At 37.0% G+C, this 13,578-nt stretch overlaps 1 protein-coding gene across 3 annotated transcripts; it reads left to right on the forward strand.

Moving 5' to 3' along the window:
• The first annotated feature begins 326 nt into the window (after positions 1 to 326).
• klf4 (Kruppel-like factor 4) lies at positions 327 to 11,073 on the forward strand. 3 transcript variants are annotated; one of them, XM_053478612.1, is made up of 6 exons: positions 327 to 622; positions 789 to 876; positions 5,670 to 6,188; positions 7,452 to 7,545; positions 9,132 to 9,287; positions 9,427 to 11,073. In XM_053478612.1, the coding sequence occupies exons 1-6, from the start codon at positions 618 to 620 to the stop codon at positions 9,600 to 9,602; spliced, it is 1,038 nt and encodes a 345-aa protein (XP_053334587.1). In that variant the 5' UTR covers positions 327 to 617; the 3' UTR covers positions 9,603 to 11,073. The 3 variants fall into 3 exon arrangements, with proteins under 3 accessions (XP_053334587.1, XP_053334588.1, XP_053334589.1); XM_053478613.1 differs by having other exon boundaries at positions 793 to 876; XM_053478614.1 differs by lacking the exon at positions 327 to 622 and having other exon boundaries at positions 5,672 to 6,188.
• Positions 11,074 to 13,578: the final 2,505 nt, after the last annotated feature.

Here is a 13,578-nt window from a genome sequence, read left to right on the forward strand (position 1 = left end):
TTTATGGATTGTAAATAATTATGGTTATAAATGTTAAACAGGTTTTTTTTATCATTATTTAAATGTGCATATAAAAAATTCACAACGTGTTCCGTGGCCCGTTGCTATCACACACACACACATACACACAAAACACGCGTGCTCTGCCTCTTCATTGGCCTTATGCCCGGGCTTCTCCCATTTGACGTCACGCACACGCTCGCGCTCACACGCGCACTCGTGGTGTGTTGTTTTCTATTTTTTGTCAGTCCCGTTGCCGCGCGACGAGGGGCGTGTCCGGGCTTTAAGAGGCGGAAGAAAAGCCGGAGAGCCTCAGAGCTGAATAAAGAGGGAGACAGGGAGCGCGAGCGAGCGACCGAGCGGGGGAGTTTAATAACACTCCACCGGTTGAGACAGGGACCCGCTAATCCCCCTGTACACACACACGCACACGCAGTTTACACACATATATACACGCGCGTGCGCGCGCGAGGGGGAGAGAGAGAGAAAGAGAGATGAAGCGTAGTGGAGTTTAAACGCGTTTGGGACTGAGCAGAACTTCTGTCTGTGGATTTTATAAACCAGGAATTATTCTTTCGGGATTTCTTTAGCGTGTGAACACCTGTACTTTTCCATTGATGAGGTTCGTATCCTAATTATTTACGCAACACTTTCACTTTTTCCCAGTTGAGCGCAGAGAGAGATGGGTGGTTTGCTTTTCTTTTTTTTTTCTTTTTTATAAAAAAAAAGTACTTTTCTAAGGATTTTCTCCGGGGTTCTGTCCAGTTTTAATGTCTGGTGTGTTTTAGGCAGCCTTCGGCAGATGTGGACGGTATGGCGCTGAGGCGCGCGCTCCTGCCCTCCATCTCCACCTTCACCACCGGAGCCGCTGAGCCAGTCAGTACACTTCAATCAACTCTATATTCAATTTATTAACTTCTTTATTTATTTATATTCCAATAGTAGTAGTTTATTTTTCAGAGTATACATTACTCAGCAATCATTACACTCTCAGAGTACTAACCTGCAGCTTTCCTCATTCCATTGGAGTGGAAGCTTAATTTTTTTTTGTACCTTTGCCATGTATAATTCACCTGGAATCGTAGATATGGTGGCTTTTAAAAAGATTTAAGGTACATAATTAATCTTAAGCTTAAACATAATTCAATATCTAATTTACCCACTGGGCATGCAGACTAACCCCGAAGGTCATATGTAGAATGGCTTGAAAACTCCACACTCTATACGTTTACCATCCATAAGACAACTTTATAAATTTAGTCCTGAAGACAATTGGGATTTTAAGATTTTTATGCTTTAATTGATCCCGAGGACGTCCTGCAGTCCTACCTGTGCCCGCTGGATAGCTTTCCGAGTAAAGCTTAAAAAATACACTACGTGCACTTTTTTAGGCACGGCTACACACTACAGGTGCAAAGCAGAGATTATTTGAGGTTACCACCCCAGTGGAAGGGAATGGTACAGTTTAGTACCCTTTTTTAAGCTGAGAGTCTAATAATTAATAATTATTTATTATTTATTATATATAAAGCTGACATTAATGACGAGTGTTGTGTGTGGCTTTGAAAAGCTCAGGGTTTTCAGCTTCTCATGGGTTCTTCTCCGAACAATTTTTGCTAGGGAAATCCTCTGACGTATTGTTCCCAGGGTTCCCTAGAAGGACAAACACGAGCCCTTCAGAGGTCTAGATTTAAAACTTTCCTAGGAGTGCGATATATATTACATTTATAAATAAAAACGTATGTTGATCTTGCAAGTTTTGCTACTAAACTAAACTCAGGTGTGAGTATTTATTGCCACCAACCATTTTGTCACACCAACACAATCTCACAGTCTAAATTTGTATTATCTAATCATTTGGATGATTGAAATTGTATGAAAACCTAATCAAGGTGACAGAGGCAGTGCAGGGTTAGGGTGGGGCTATGCCTTTTTTTTTACAATTACATTTCTTTGAAATCAAATAATTATATCTACGAAGTCAGCTTGGCATCGCATACTTATTCTGCTAAATATCACCCACAACCATAATTAATTACCATGTTTATTTTGGTTGTTGTAGACTTCTTGGGACGTTATCAGTAAAATGAACATTGTTTGCCATATCGGCATATTTTATTTGGCATATGCTGAAGTTAAAAGAAAAACCTTCAGCTTAAAACACATTGAATGGCAGTATTATTTTGTTGATTGTAGAGGTATTTTCCCCACCAACCAGTAAAGATGGGCTTCAATTAAAACTGTTCAACTTAAGGGATAAAAGTCATGTTTTAATCTTAGCTCCCAAACAAAAGCCTCACCCTTTCCTTCGATGATCAACATCACATTAAACAGGAAACCGAACTATATGTAGTGGAGAAGTTAAATGCTGGATTTCTTTCCAGAATGCATTGGAGCTACAGTATGGTACAGTTGATCTGGGTTACAGCCAACACTTTTTTTTGATTAGTTAGTGAACTATAGGATGATAAGCATGATGAAGTTAATGATGGTATTGGTGAAATTATGTGAAATATAAAAATTTAAGCTTTGAAATTGGTTGACCAGAGTGTTCAGATGAGGAGGTAAGGGAGATACACAAGGAAGAAAGAGCTTCTACATCACTTTCTTTAGTTATAGATAAGGCAAAGTCGAAATCTCACTGCACCAGTATTAGCAGGTGATCAGCATTGTGGCTAATGATGGCAGCAATTACCGAAGAAAAAAATTAGCAGCATGTCTGAAATGTAAACTACAAAGAATTTCACTGCGAATAAGATATTGCCCTCCACTGAAGAAGCCTTTATTTGTTACATATACAGTGCAGCAGAGTGAAATTCCTTTTTTGTTCACATATCCCAGTTAATTTGGAAGCTGGGGTTGGCAATGATACAGCGCCCCTGTAGCTGATAGGGTTAATGGCCTTGCTTAAGGACCCAACAGTGGCAGCCTGATGGTCCTCGAGATTGAAGCCAGGACCTATTTATCAGTCACCCAAAGCCTTAAACATTGTTCCACCACTGACCATAAAGATTAATATGAATATCATTCAGGGTGGAATAATGGTTTCCTTCCACAGTCCACAGACATGCCTTGTACGCTTATTGGTGTCTCCGAATTGCCTGTAGTGTAAGATCTGGTGTGTGAGTGTGTGCACATTCAAGGTGTCTGCTGCTTTGTGCGATGTGTTCCCTGGGACAAACTCCAGGCTTCACGCTCCTACAAGGATAAATGGTATAGAAAATGAATGAATAAAGAAACACCACCAGGTTATTGTTATTTATAATGTAGTGCAATTAAATGTGCTGATAAATGAAACTATTCAGTAAACACATTTGTGGTGTGAGCCATGCCCTTACAAACATTTTGTAGGTGTATATTAACACAGTACTCCTAATTACTATATTATTTTATTAAATACTGACCCTAACTTAGTTATTCAACTGTTATAAACTTATTCAAACCAGGTACTGAGCACTACTGATAGTATACTATTTAGCCACAAACATTGTTGTAAATGATTATTTTTATTATTATTATTATTATAATTAGTAGTAGTATATTTTTATTATAACATTTACATAAAATTTATCAGTACCAAATTAATCACTGACAGGAGTCATAATAAATTGTAAATTTGTTTAGAAAATGGGCAAATTCTTTTTCTTTTCTTTTTTCCGCCTAGCCCTTCTATCGCTAAACATATCAGGCGTTGTTTGTCGTGCAACTGTTGTAACATAAAGATGGTTAATGAGGTTATATATTTTAAAAAGTATGATTCTACAACTAGATATTATAATTGTTTTATGGAACATCACTAACGTTGAAGCAGATACCGTCATATCCTCACCAATGTCTTTTCTTCTTTGACAAAAACGCAGTTTGTCACATTACCAAGAAAGAGTGTAAGCTTATCTGTCCGAAGAGTTCCCCATGTTGGAAAACTTAAAAGTTACCGCTTTGCCTCTGACTGTTTACAAAGCAAAGACAACAAAGACTCTTCAAGTCAGTGATCACACATGTTTAATCACTGTGTATAAGCTGTCACTTCAGAAATGACAAAGTATTATAAACCTGTGATTTGCAGCTGCACTACTCTCAGACCTTTTACCGTAGAATTTTCTTCAACTCTTCGTGACCAAGCAGAATCCAGAATTCAGCAGCATGTTATAATGTGTAATAATAAATCATATCTAATTATAAAAGTGTTAATGACATGAAACACAGCACGATTCCACATACACACAGCACGTGACATTGGGGTACATCTTTGAGAGAAAAAAAATCAAGAACTGAAGCTGAAAGAAAGGCTCGGTTTCCGATTGGCTTTTGGAGGAGCGACTGGTTTAATGGCCAGATGATTCGCTGTGGCGACCCCTCAAAGGGAACAGACAAAGCAGAAGACTGGTTTAATGGCCAGCAGAGACACTGGCGTGTTCAACCCATATTTTCTGTTTTGGGTCCCTGAGATCCCAGACACTCTTTGATAATTTATGACTTTTTCTAATTCCATGGGATCTGGGATCTATAAATTAACATAAAAGAGTTTTTAGTACATTTACATTCTGTCTGGTGCTTTTACACACACACAAAAGGGTTAAATAATTATAATAAAAATGTAAAAATATTGTTTAACAAAATATTGTCTGTGCTATGTTTATGTATGTATTTTAGTTCACTTAATTTACTTCAGTAAACTGTCAGCTACTACTTCACTCTGTAATATGACTGATTTGTTATTACAATAAACTTTTGTGTTTCACTCTCTCACCTGTCTGTCTATATTTCAGATTACCCCTCTCTCTTGCTCTCTCTCGCTCCATTTAATTCAATTAAAATCAATGTGCTTATAAGCATCATTCCCTTGGGATTAAAATGCATAATTTTGAAGAAATAACACTTTCTCTCTCTTTCTCTCTCTCTCTCTCTCTCTCTCTCTCTCTCTCTCTCTCCCTCTCTCTTTTTTTCTCTCGTTCTCTCTCTCTCTCTCTCTCTCTCTCTCTCTCTCTCTCTCCCTCTCTCTCTCTCTCGCTCACCCAGGTGGTGGCGTTCTTTCTCTCTCTTTGCTGCTTTGTCTCTGTCACTCTTTCCTTTACAGTAAAAGCAAATGACTGATTCATGTTAACCTCAGAGCTTCTTATTATTGAGGAATTACATGTCGCTAGGTTCCCTTAAATTAAAGTTGTGTTACTACAGTGTAATAACACATAAATAAAGCATAGTTGCACTGTATGAAAGAAAACTAATTACAACATTGAGCTGTGTAAAACACACTGAAATTAAATCAGACCAAACAAAGTTACTGTATAAAAAAACATTTCTCACTGTTTGTGACTAAGCAGAATGACAAACACATACACAAATATGGAGGGATTTGCAAGTCAAAAACTGTCAGTTAATTAAAGCAAAAGCTTTTAATGTTTGAGAAACAAGTCTTAGAAATGTCTCAAAGTGCTTATTATCAGTATAAATATGAGATCAACATTTAATACTTGAATAGATTTATGTTTTCCAATAAATTAAACATCAATCTACTTTTGAGTTAAGATTTTCAAAATAAAAAAACTGTGTATGAATTTATGTAGAAACAGTTTGTGTAGCATTTATTTATGATGTTGACCTTTTTCACTAATTTCTGTCTCTGTCTTCTGTTTCTGTGTGTTTGTATGTGTGCGTATGTTCGGGCTAAGAGATGGAAGGAGGAAATGTCTCATCTGAAGCACTTTGAAAACATCATGACCAAAAAAGAGCCAGAGGAACTTGAATTAATCGACTACGATTTCATCCTCTCCAATAGCGTCACGCAGCAGCAACAGCAGAATCGGCCACCTCCATCGGAAATGACGTCATCAGCCTATCCATCCTATCACATGTCATATGTGCCGGACATCAGCGATGTTTCTCCAAGCGGAGGATTTGTCGCTGAGCTCATGAGACCTGATCTTGACCCTGCCTATCTTCAGCCACTTAGCGCAGACATTAGCGCTACCGCAAGCGTTGGTACTAACGCTAACGTTAACCTACATGGGAAATTTGTGGTTAAAACGACAAATGTTCAAAGCAGCATGTCGGCGTACCACGAGAATGACACCATGCCTGTGTCAGAAACATCGCCAACTTTGTTCATGTGCCACAGAATAAAACAGGAAGTCCAGGCCCCTACGTCCTCTTCCTCGCTCTCACCAGATGAACATCACACACCTTCACAGGTAAACTCACAGCTTTAACCTCACACTCCCTTCTTTATCACACCTTGTCTGCAGAGTTGCAGGTTTGTTCATAGTTACTTGAAAAATGAAAAGAAGTAAGACATCATGATGAACACAAACAGAAAGGAGAATATTTTAAAGCATGTGTATTTTATCTTTACATGATATCTTTATCTTTCTTTTTTTTTGGTTTTACACTAGAAATATTTATATGCAGTCTTAGAATTCCTGAGATATTTAAGTTCAGTTGGAATAAAAAAATAATGTATACATATCAATCATCATAGAGGAAACCAATTGAAGCCAATTCAAATGAACTTTATATCACTTTGAACAAAGTGAATTAATGTCCTTTAAACAAGCCATTAAATAGTAGAATAATAGCTGTGTAAACCTTTGCGTCTGATTACTTTCACTAGCAAAAATTGCACCAGGGTCTGAATCACATCTGTTGTGCAAGAAAACACATGTTACAGATTTTAATCTTTTAAAAAAAAAATAACTGTCAGTTTGTATTGGCAGCTAACATTTTGAGCTCAGCTTAGTTCAAAGTTTAAAAGTGATTTCCCCAACACTGGTGTTTAACATTGATCATGATAGATAAGTAAAGGCATTATATGGATAATGTGTGCATATCCTGTTTCAACAATCAGTGCTCCTGAATCTGTTGTTCCCGTATGTGAAATACTGGGCAACTGTACTGCACTCACAAACTCTTCTTCAAACTCTCCACACTTTGATGATGTTTTTCTGAGATGGAAATCATTTAAAACTCATTAAAATCACAAGCAGCTTGTTTTAAAAAAAAAAGCTGCCAGAACTCATCCGCTTCTCGTTATAGTTGACGCTGAAACCTTGTTTAACTTTAGATTACAGTACATGTATCATGCAGAAAAGAACAGATTTTTTTTTTAAGAGCGTGCAGGTGAGGATCTATATAATAAAGGGCATTTAGAATGCACTCATATGGATTAGTGGAAATCTCTGTGTGTAAAGTCAGAAGTGACTCTGATCATGTCTTTTTTATTTTAAAATGTGTTTGTTTGTCACCAAATAACTTTCTATTTAAAGGAAACTAAAACACTGTAAATGTGAACTGCCAGATTTTTTAACCAAGCATTCAATAATATTTAATAATATGAATAATTCCTGAGTGAAATTTGAGATATGACTCCTTTACCATACTCCTTTATAATACCTTTACCACTCTCCCCCGCTCTCTCTCTCTCTCTCTCTCTCTTTCTCTCAACCTCTTTCTCGTAGGTGTTGGCTCATCCCTCCATCTCTGTTCCGCATGGATATCATCCATCTCACAGTTATTCCCAGTTTGCCGCAGCATCATCAGTGCAGTACTCCGGTCAGTCACGTCGCCTGTCTCACACCACCTGCCTTATGTCTAGGCTTTAATGAAAATGTCTTCTAATTCAGTTCGCTCAGTTTGTAGTATTATTACAAATATGCTTTAACTCTTATTGAAAGGTGAAATAGCTAGATAAAGTAGTTGTAATTGAATATGCTACATATGATGGTGTAATAAAAAATTAAGATATTATCTGGAGCTGGCAGCTAAAAGGGAGTAAAACCAGTGGGAGGGATGACATAGTCTTCTGTCAGTCACAGTGACATTAGCCAACTGTTAGCGTCTCCGAGGTCATGCCTGCAAAGGAGAGCAGGTAACTCTTTTCTCAGAGTGGGTAACGCTGCCGCAGTATAACCTGCAGTTTTCAAAGATCCGACTAGACTTGAGGTCTCCCAGAGGAAGAGTTAGACCCTTGTAGGTTGAAAATGGAGAGTTGATTGTTGAGAGGGAAATTGTATAAAATTGTAAAAAAAAACAAAAAAACAATAGCTATAACACTTGATCTTTGCTAATTTTTGGATTGCTGATATTATCAGTATATTATTGCAGATATATTATTATCATTAGGATTTTGAGTACAGTTTAATGTTAGAATTAGAAGTGTTATATCTTTCTGAGAGTGCAATGATAGATAGAAATAAACATAAACAGTTCCTATCTTTCTAAGGATTTAGAAACTGGTACTGAATGTTGAAATGAACTGATTTTGAGGGAACCTATTTTATAAATACAGTGTGTTCTAAAGTGCTTCAGTTACATTAGTTCGTGTGGTTTGTAAAGGAATGTGACACAAATCATAATTCAACGTAAACTGTCATATATTTAAGGAAACAAGTTTTTCAGGTAAAGATGACGTGCATGTGCACATGTGCAGTGGGCAGAGCTTACATTCCAACTGTCAAAAAATTCTGTGGTCGCAAGTGGATTAAACCACTAAACGTAAAACGTGAAACAAAAAAACAACTATTTTCTCATGAGTTTTAAAAAGAATATTTATTACTATAGTTTAGCAAAAACTAAAGAACCAGAATTTCTACCTTTACTGTAATTATGCAATAAATATTGACATATTATTGTGAGAGACATTAAAAACATCACATCAAGATGTAAGATCCACACTGGAATCTGGATGGGTTCCTTAAAAAAATCCCTGCAGGTAGGGCACATAGTTTGTTTATTTGTGCTCATTGCTTAAAGCAGCTTAAATTATCTCCTGATTAATGACAAGAGCTCTTCTTGTCTATGCATGTACATTCATTATTCAAGTATTTGTGTTTCCAGTTTAAAGGCTTCAGAGAAGAGAAGCAGATAATATTTTACAGACATTATGTTGTCAGGACAGGATCAGCGATGGTGATGTCTATATCAGACACGCACATTAAGCATAAATTACCTGTTCACAGAGTTTCAGTCACTAAAATTTTCTGCATTGTTCTTTTCATTTCTTTGTTGGTGATTTTTCTATTTTTATTGATATAAATTTTTAGATCAATAAAATGAGGTTTTAGTCCTTAGGTGATCAGTTTATCTGAGTGTCTGATGGTTTAGTCTCTTCTCATCTTCTGCTTTTCTTCATCTAACAGAAATGGTTCCTTCTGCACCAGAGGAGACTAAACCCAAACGTGGCCGACGCTCGTGGCCAAGGAAGAGAATGGCCACACACACATGTGATTATGCTGGCTGTGGGAAAACCTACACGAAGAGCTCGCACCTGAAAGCACATCACAGAACACACACAGGTAAAAGACACACATCATCATCATCACCATCATCACCACCATGAGCCGCATCAGCATCAGCACTTTTAGCGTTTACCATCTTACAGGATTCATTCTGTTATAATTGACATTCTGTGTGTGTGTGTGTGTGTGTGTCTAGGAGAGAAGCCATATCATTGTGATTGGGAAGGCTGTGGATGGAAATTTGCCCGTTCTGATGAACTGACTCGTCATTACCGTAAACACACGGGTCACCGGCCGTTTCAGTGTCAGAAGTGCGACCGTGCTTTCTCCCGCTCTGATCACCTGGCACTGCACATGAAACGACATCTATAACCTTTAATCCTTAAGCATGTGCGACTCTACACATTACGCACAGGACTTCCATCAAAACTCCACGAGTTGCCTTTTTTAAAAAAAGACAACGAATGAAAAAGACTTGAGACATGCTGTGAATGTTCACGGCAAAACAAAGTTCACTATTATCTTGATTTTTTACTTTAGATGGAAACGCTGACGGCTCATGAACTGGACCACATTTCAGCAAACCGTACTGACAATTTTATTTATTAGACTTTATTGTAATTGTACATCATCATTACTGTTATTTCATGTCTTTACTACAAACTGAAGAGCTTTACTGAAGAGCGTAAGGTCTTTCAGCAATCATCCTATAATACTACAACATGATCAACATCCAGCAATACCAAATTAGGATAACACTAACTCAAATATAGCCCTCTGGTAGTGTGCACTACTTTGTGATGTACCAAGTTGACCTCAGTCTGATGGAGACAGGTGGAGAACCACAGGGTCTGCATTCTAAACTGTACATCGTAAAACTGTGTAGATCAGAATGAGTGCAGTACATAGCACATTAATCTCCACGGTAAGGAAAAGGGTGTGCGTAGTTTGGTGGTGTTTCAAATACAACCAAGGAACCTGAAGCGCACAGGATAAAGTAATACAATCTATTTAGTGTTCTTGTCTTCCAGCACATCAGTTACCACTGATGTGTAAAATGATAAGCTTCAATTAAAAAAAAAATGTACAAGATTTTGGGTGCCAAAAATAGAACAGGAAACCAAATCACTCTGGAAATATATAAATATAAAACTGTAATAATATTACTATAATGTCTCACTGTAATTTTAAAACTATTTTTGTATAGAATAATATTTAAGTGAATACATTTCTGAAACCATCAAACCCAAGAAAGCCTGAAAATATATAAATTATAAATAAGATTTTTTTTTTCTTCTATAGAACTGGAAATACTTACTTTTACAAATATTCAATGGTGTTATTTAAGTAACCAGGTTTTTACAGGAAAGTGAAATTAAACTGGAATTTTTTAGCATATTTATATCTGTATAAATTTAAAACATATAAACTGTTTCCAAAAATCTGGAGATCGAGGTGCCAAACTCATTGAACAAGTAAGGAAAATATATATGTTGTATAAAATGTCAGGGATGTTACGGGATTATTATTCAAAAATTACACCTTTAATCTAGACACAATTATACACACACACACACACACACACACATGTTATAGTGATATTAGTAGTAATTTCTGGTACAGGTTACTTTTTGGCGCATTGTGTCTCTGCACTGGTGCAATAAACATTTTGAAAAAACCTGAATAACACTCTGAATATTTTTGTAACTCTGAACAAAGGCTTTTCTGTTTATATTAAATAAATGTAATATAATCCTTCATTTTGTAAAACTTGTAAATAGATATTTTTTGTATTTTATGTATGAATACAATACTGTACAAATAAAATATACAACATTTCAAATGAATGTTTATTTTGGTGAATATAATAATTTATATTTTAATAATAATACACATTAGTGGCAGCATGGTAGTGTAGTGCTTGGCATGTGGCCTTGCCCCTCAAGGGTTGTGGGTTCGATTCCTGCCTTGGGTCTGTGTACGTGGAGTTTTTGCATGTAGTATGTGTGGGCGCCCTGCGGTGGATTGGCTCCCTGTCCAGGATGTAGCATGCCTTATGCCCGAAGGTCTGTGACCATGTATTCAGGATCAGTGCTATAGAATGAATTAATCTTTCTTACAATTATATTTTAATATTAATAAATGAAAGCATAAAATGTTCTTTCTATTAAATAAATGAAGAGAAAGATTGTTTCCCCTTCATTTTGTCATTTACATGCTTTAATTATTTCACTATTTTTACTCAGTGGGAACTGAGCACATATATCCCACAATATTAAGCTGACTGATAACCGTGCAATTTAGACACTTCCCAACTGTAGTGATCATTTTTCTAATACTGTGCATCATTAAATGGTTACCAGAAAATTAAAGCACTTGCAAAAGCTTAAGCCCGTAGTTTCTCTTTTCATTTGTTGTTGTTTATATGTTTATTTCAAAAAGGTCTTTTTCCTCAATCTCTTAAGACATGAACAGTGAACACACACACTACAGGCAATTTGGGAACACCAATCAACATGTCTTTGGACTGTGGGAGGAAACCCACCAAGCACAGGGAGAACATGCAAACTCCATGCACACAGAGACAGGAATCGAACCCAGACCATAGCGGTGCAAGGCGACAGTGCTAACCACTACACCACCATGCCGCCTTCCTCAATCACCTAATATTTAGTGGACTATAGAAAAACAAGAAAAACAATCCACTAAAAACCTTTTAAATATACATTTGTATAAGTAAAACAAAATTACAAATATAGCAACATTTAAATGTTTTATTTACAAATATAATCATTATTCTTCTGATTAATATACTCATCACTAGGTAGAAATGCAGTGAACAGTGCCATCTGCAGGACGCAGGACTTCGATTGCTGACAGAATGCAGGATTACTTTCCTTTATTCTTTTAGTTTTCCCCCTAAAGTTTAAACACGTACACAGTACAACTTCATTAATTTCTCAAAGCTCGAAACATAAAATGAAAAAAACTACTAATTCCAAAATGTCTTGCAGAACTCAAAACCATGTTCCCTCTCGTTAAAATTGACTCCTTCCACCCAAACACTACACACAGCCATCATATGTTTGTGGCTTACAGAGCATTAAAAACCCAACTTTGAAACATTACCATCGTGTATGTTTTTGCTTCATGAGGCATTGACACATACTGTACTCAAATGCATGCAAGTGTGCGGGCATAAGTCTCTTTTCATTTACTCCTTTTGATGAAATGTGGGGTTTTGTCCCAAAATAGCATACAGTGGTGTGAAAAACTATTTGCCCCCTTCCTGATTTCTTATTCTTTTGCATGTTTGTCACACTTAAATGTTTCTGCTCATCAAAAACCATTAACTATTAGTCAAAGATAACATAATTGAACACAAAATGCAGTTTTTAAATGAAGGTTTACGTTATTAAGGGAGAAAAAAAAACTCCAAACCTACATGGCCCTGTGTGAAAAAGTAATTGCCCCCCTTGTTAAAAAATAACTTAACTGTGGTTTATCACACCTGAGTTCCATTTCTGTAGTCACCCCCAGGCCTGATTACTACCACACCTGTTTCAATCAAGAAATCACTTAAATAGGAGCTACCTGACACAGAGAAGTAGACCAAAAGCACCTCAAAAGCTAGACATCATGCCAAGATCCAAAGAAATTCAGGAACAAATGAGAACAAAAGTAATTGAGATCTATCAGTCTGGTAAAGGTTATAAAGCCATTTCTAAAGCTTTGGGACTCCAGCGAACCACAGTGAGAGCCATTATCCACAAATGGCAAAAACATGGAACAGTGGTGAACCTTCCCAGGAGTGGCCGGCCGACCAAAATTACCCCAAGAGTGCAGAGACAACTCATCCGAGAGGCCACAAAAGACCCCAGGACAACATCTAAAGAACTGCAGGCCTCACTTGCCTCAATTAAGGTCAGTGTTCACGACTCCACCATAAGAAAGAGACTGGGCAAAAATGGCCTGCATGGCAGATTTCCAAGGCGCAAACCACTTTTAAGCAAAAAGAACATTAAGGCTCGTCTCAATTTTGCTAAAAAACATCTCAATGATTGGCAAGACTTTTGGGAAAATACCTTGTGGACTGACGAGACAAAAGTTGAACTTTTTGGAAAGTGCGTGTCCCGTTACATCTGGCGTAAAAGTAACACAGCATTTCAGAAAAAGAACATCATACCAAAAGTAAAATATGGTGGTGGTAGTGTGATGGTCTGGGGTTGTTTTGCTGCTTCAGGACCTGGAAGGCTTGCTGTGATAGATGGAACCATGAATTCTACTGTCTACCAAAAAATCCTGAAGAAGAATGTCCGGCCATCTGTTCGTCAACTCAAGCTAAAGC

This window comes from Clarias gariepinus, chromosome 19 (genome assembly GCF_024256425.1).
Source record: "Clarias gariepinus isolate MV-2021 ecotype Netherlands chromosome 19, CGAR_prim_01v2, whole genome shotgun sequence".
Taxonomy (NCBI): domain Eukaryota; kingdom Metazoa; phylum Chordata; class Actinopteri; order Siluriformes; family Clariidae; genus Clarias; species Clarias gariepinus.

Excerpts from the sequence above, each read along its gene's own strand:
- klf4 (XM_053478612.1), top strand. Across the intron at positions 7,546-9,131 it reads ATCATCAGTGCAGTACTCCG|AAATGGTTCCTTCTGCACCA; the intron begins GTCAGTCACGTC and ends TTCATCTAACAG. Across the intron at positions 9,288-9,426 it reads ACATCACAGAACACACACAG|GAGAGAAGCCATATCATTGT; the intron begins GTAAAAGACACA and ends GTGTGTGTCTAG.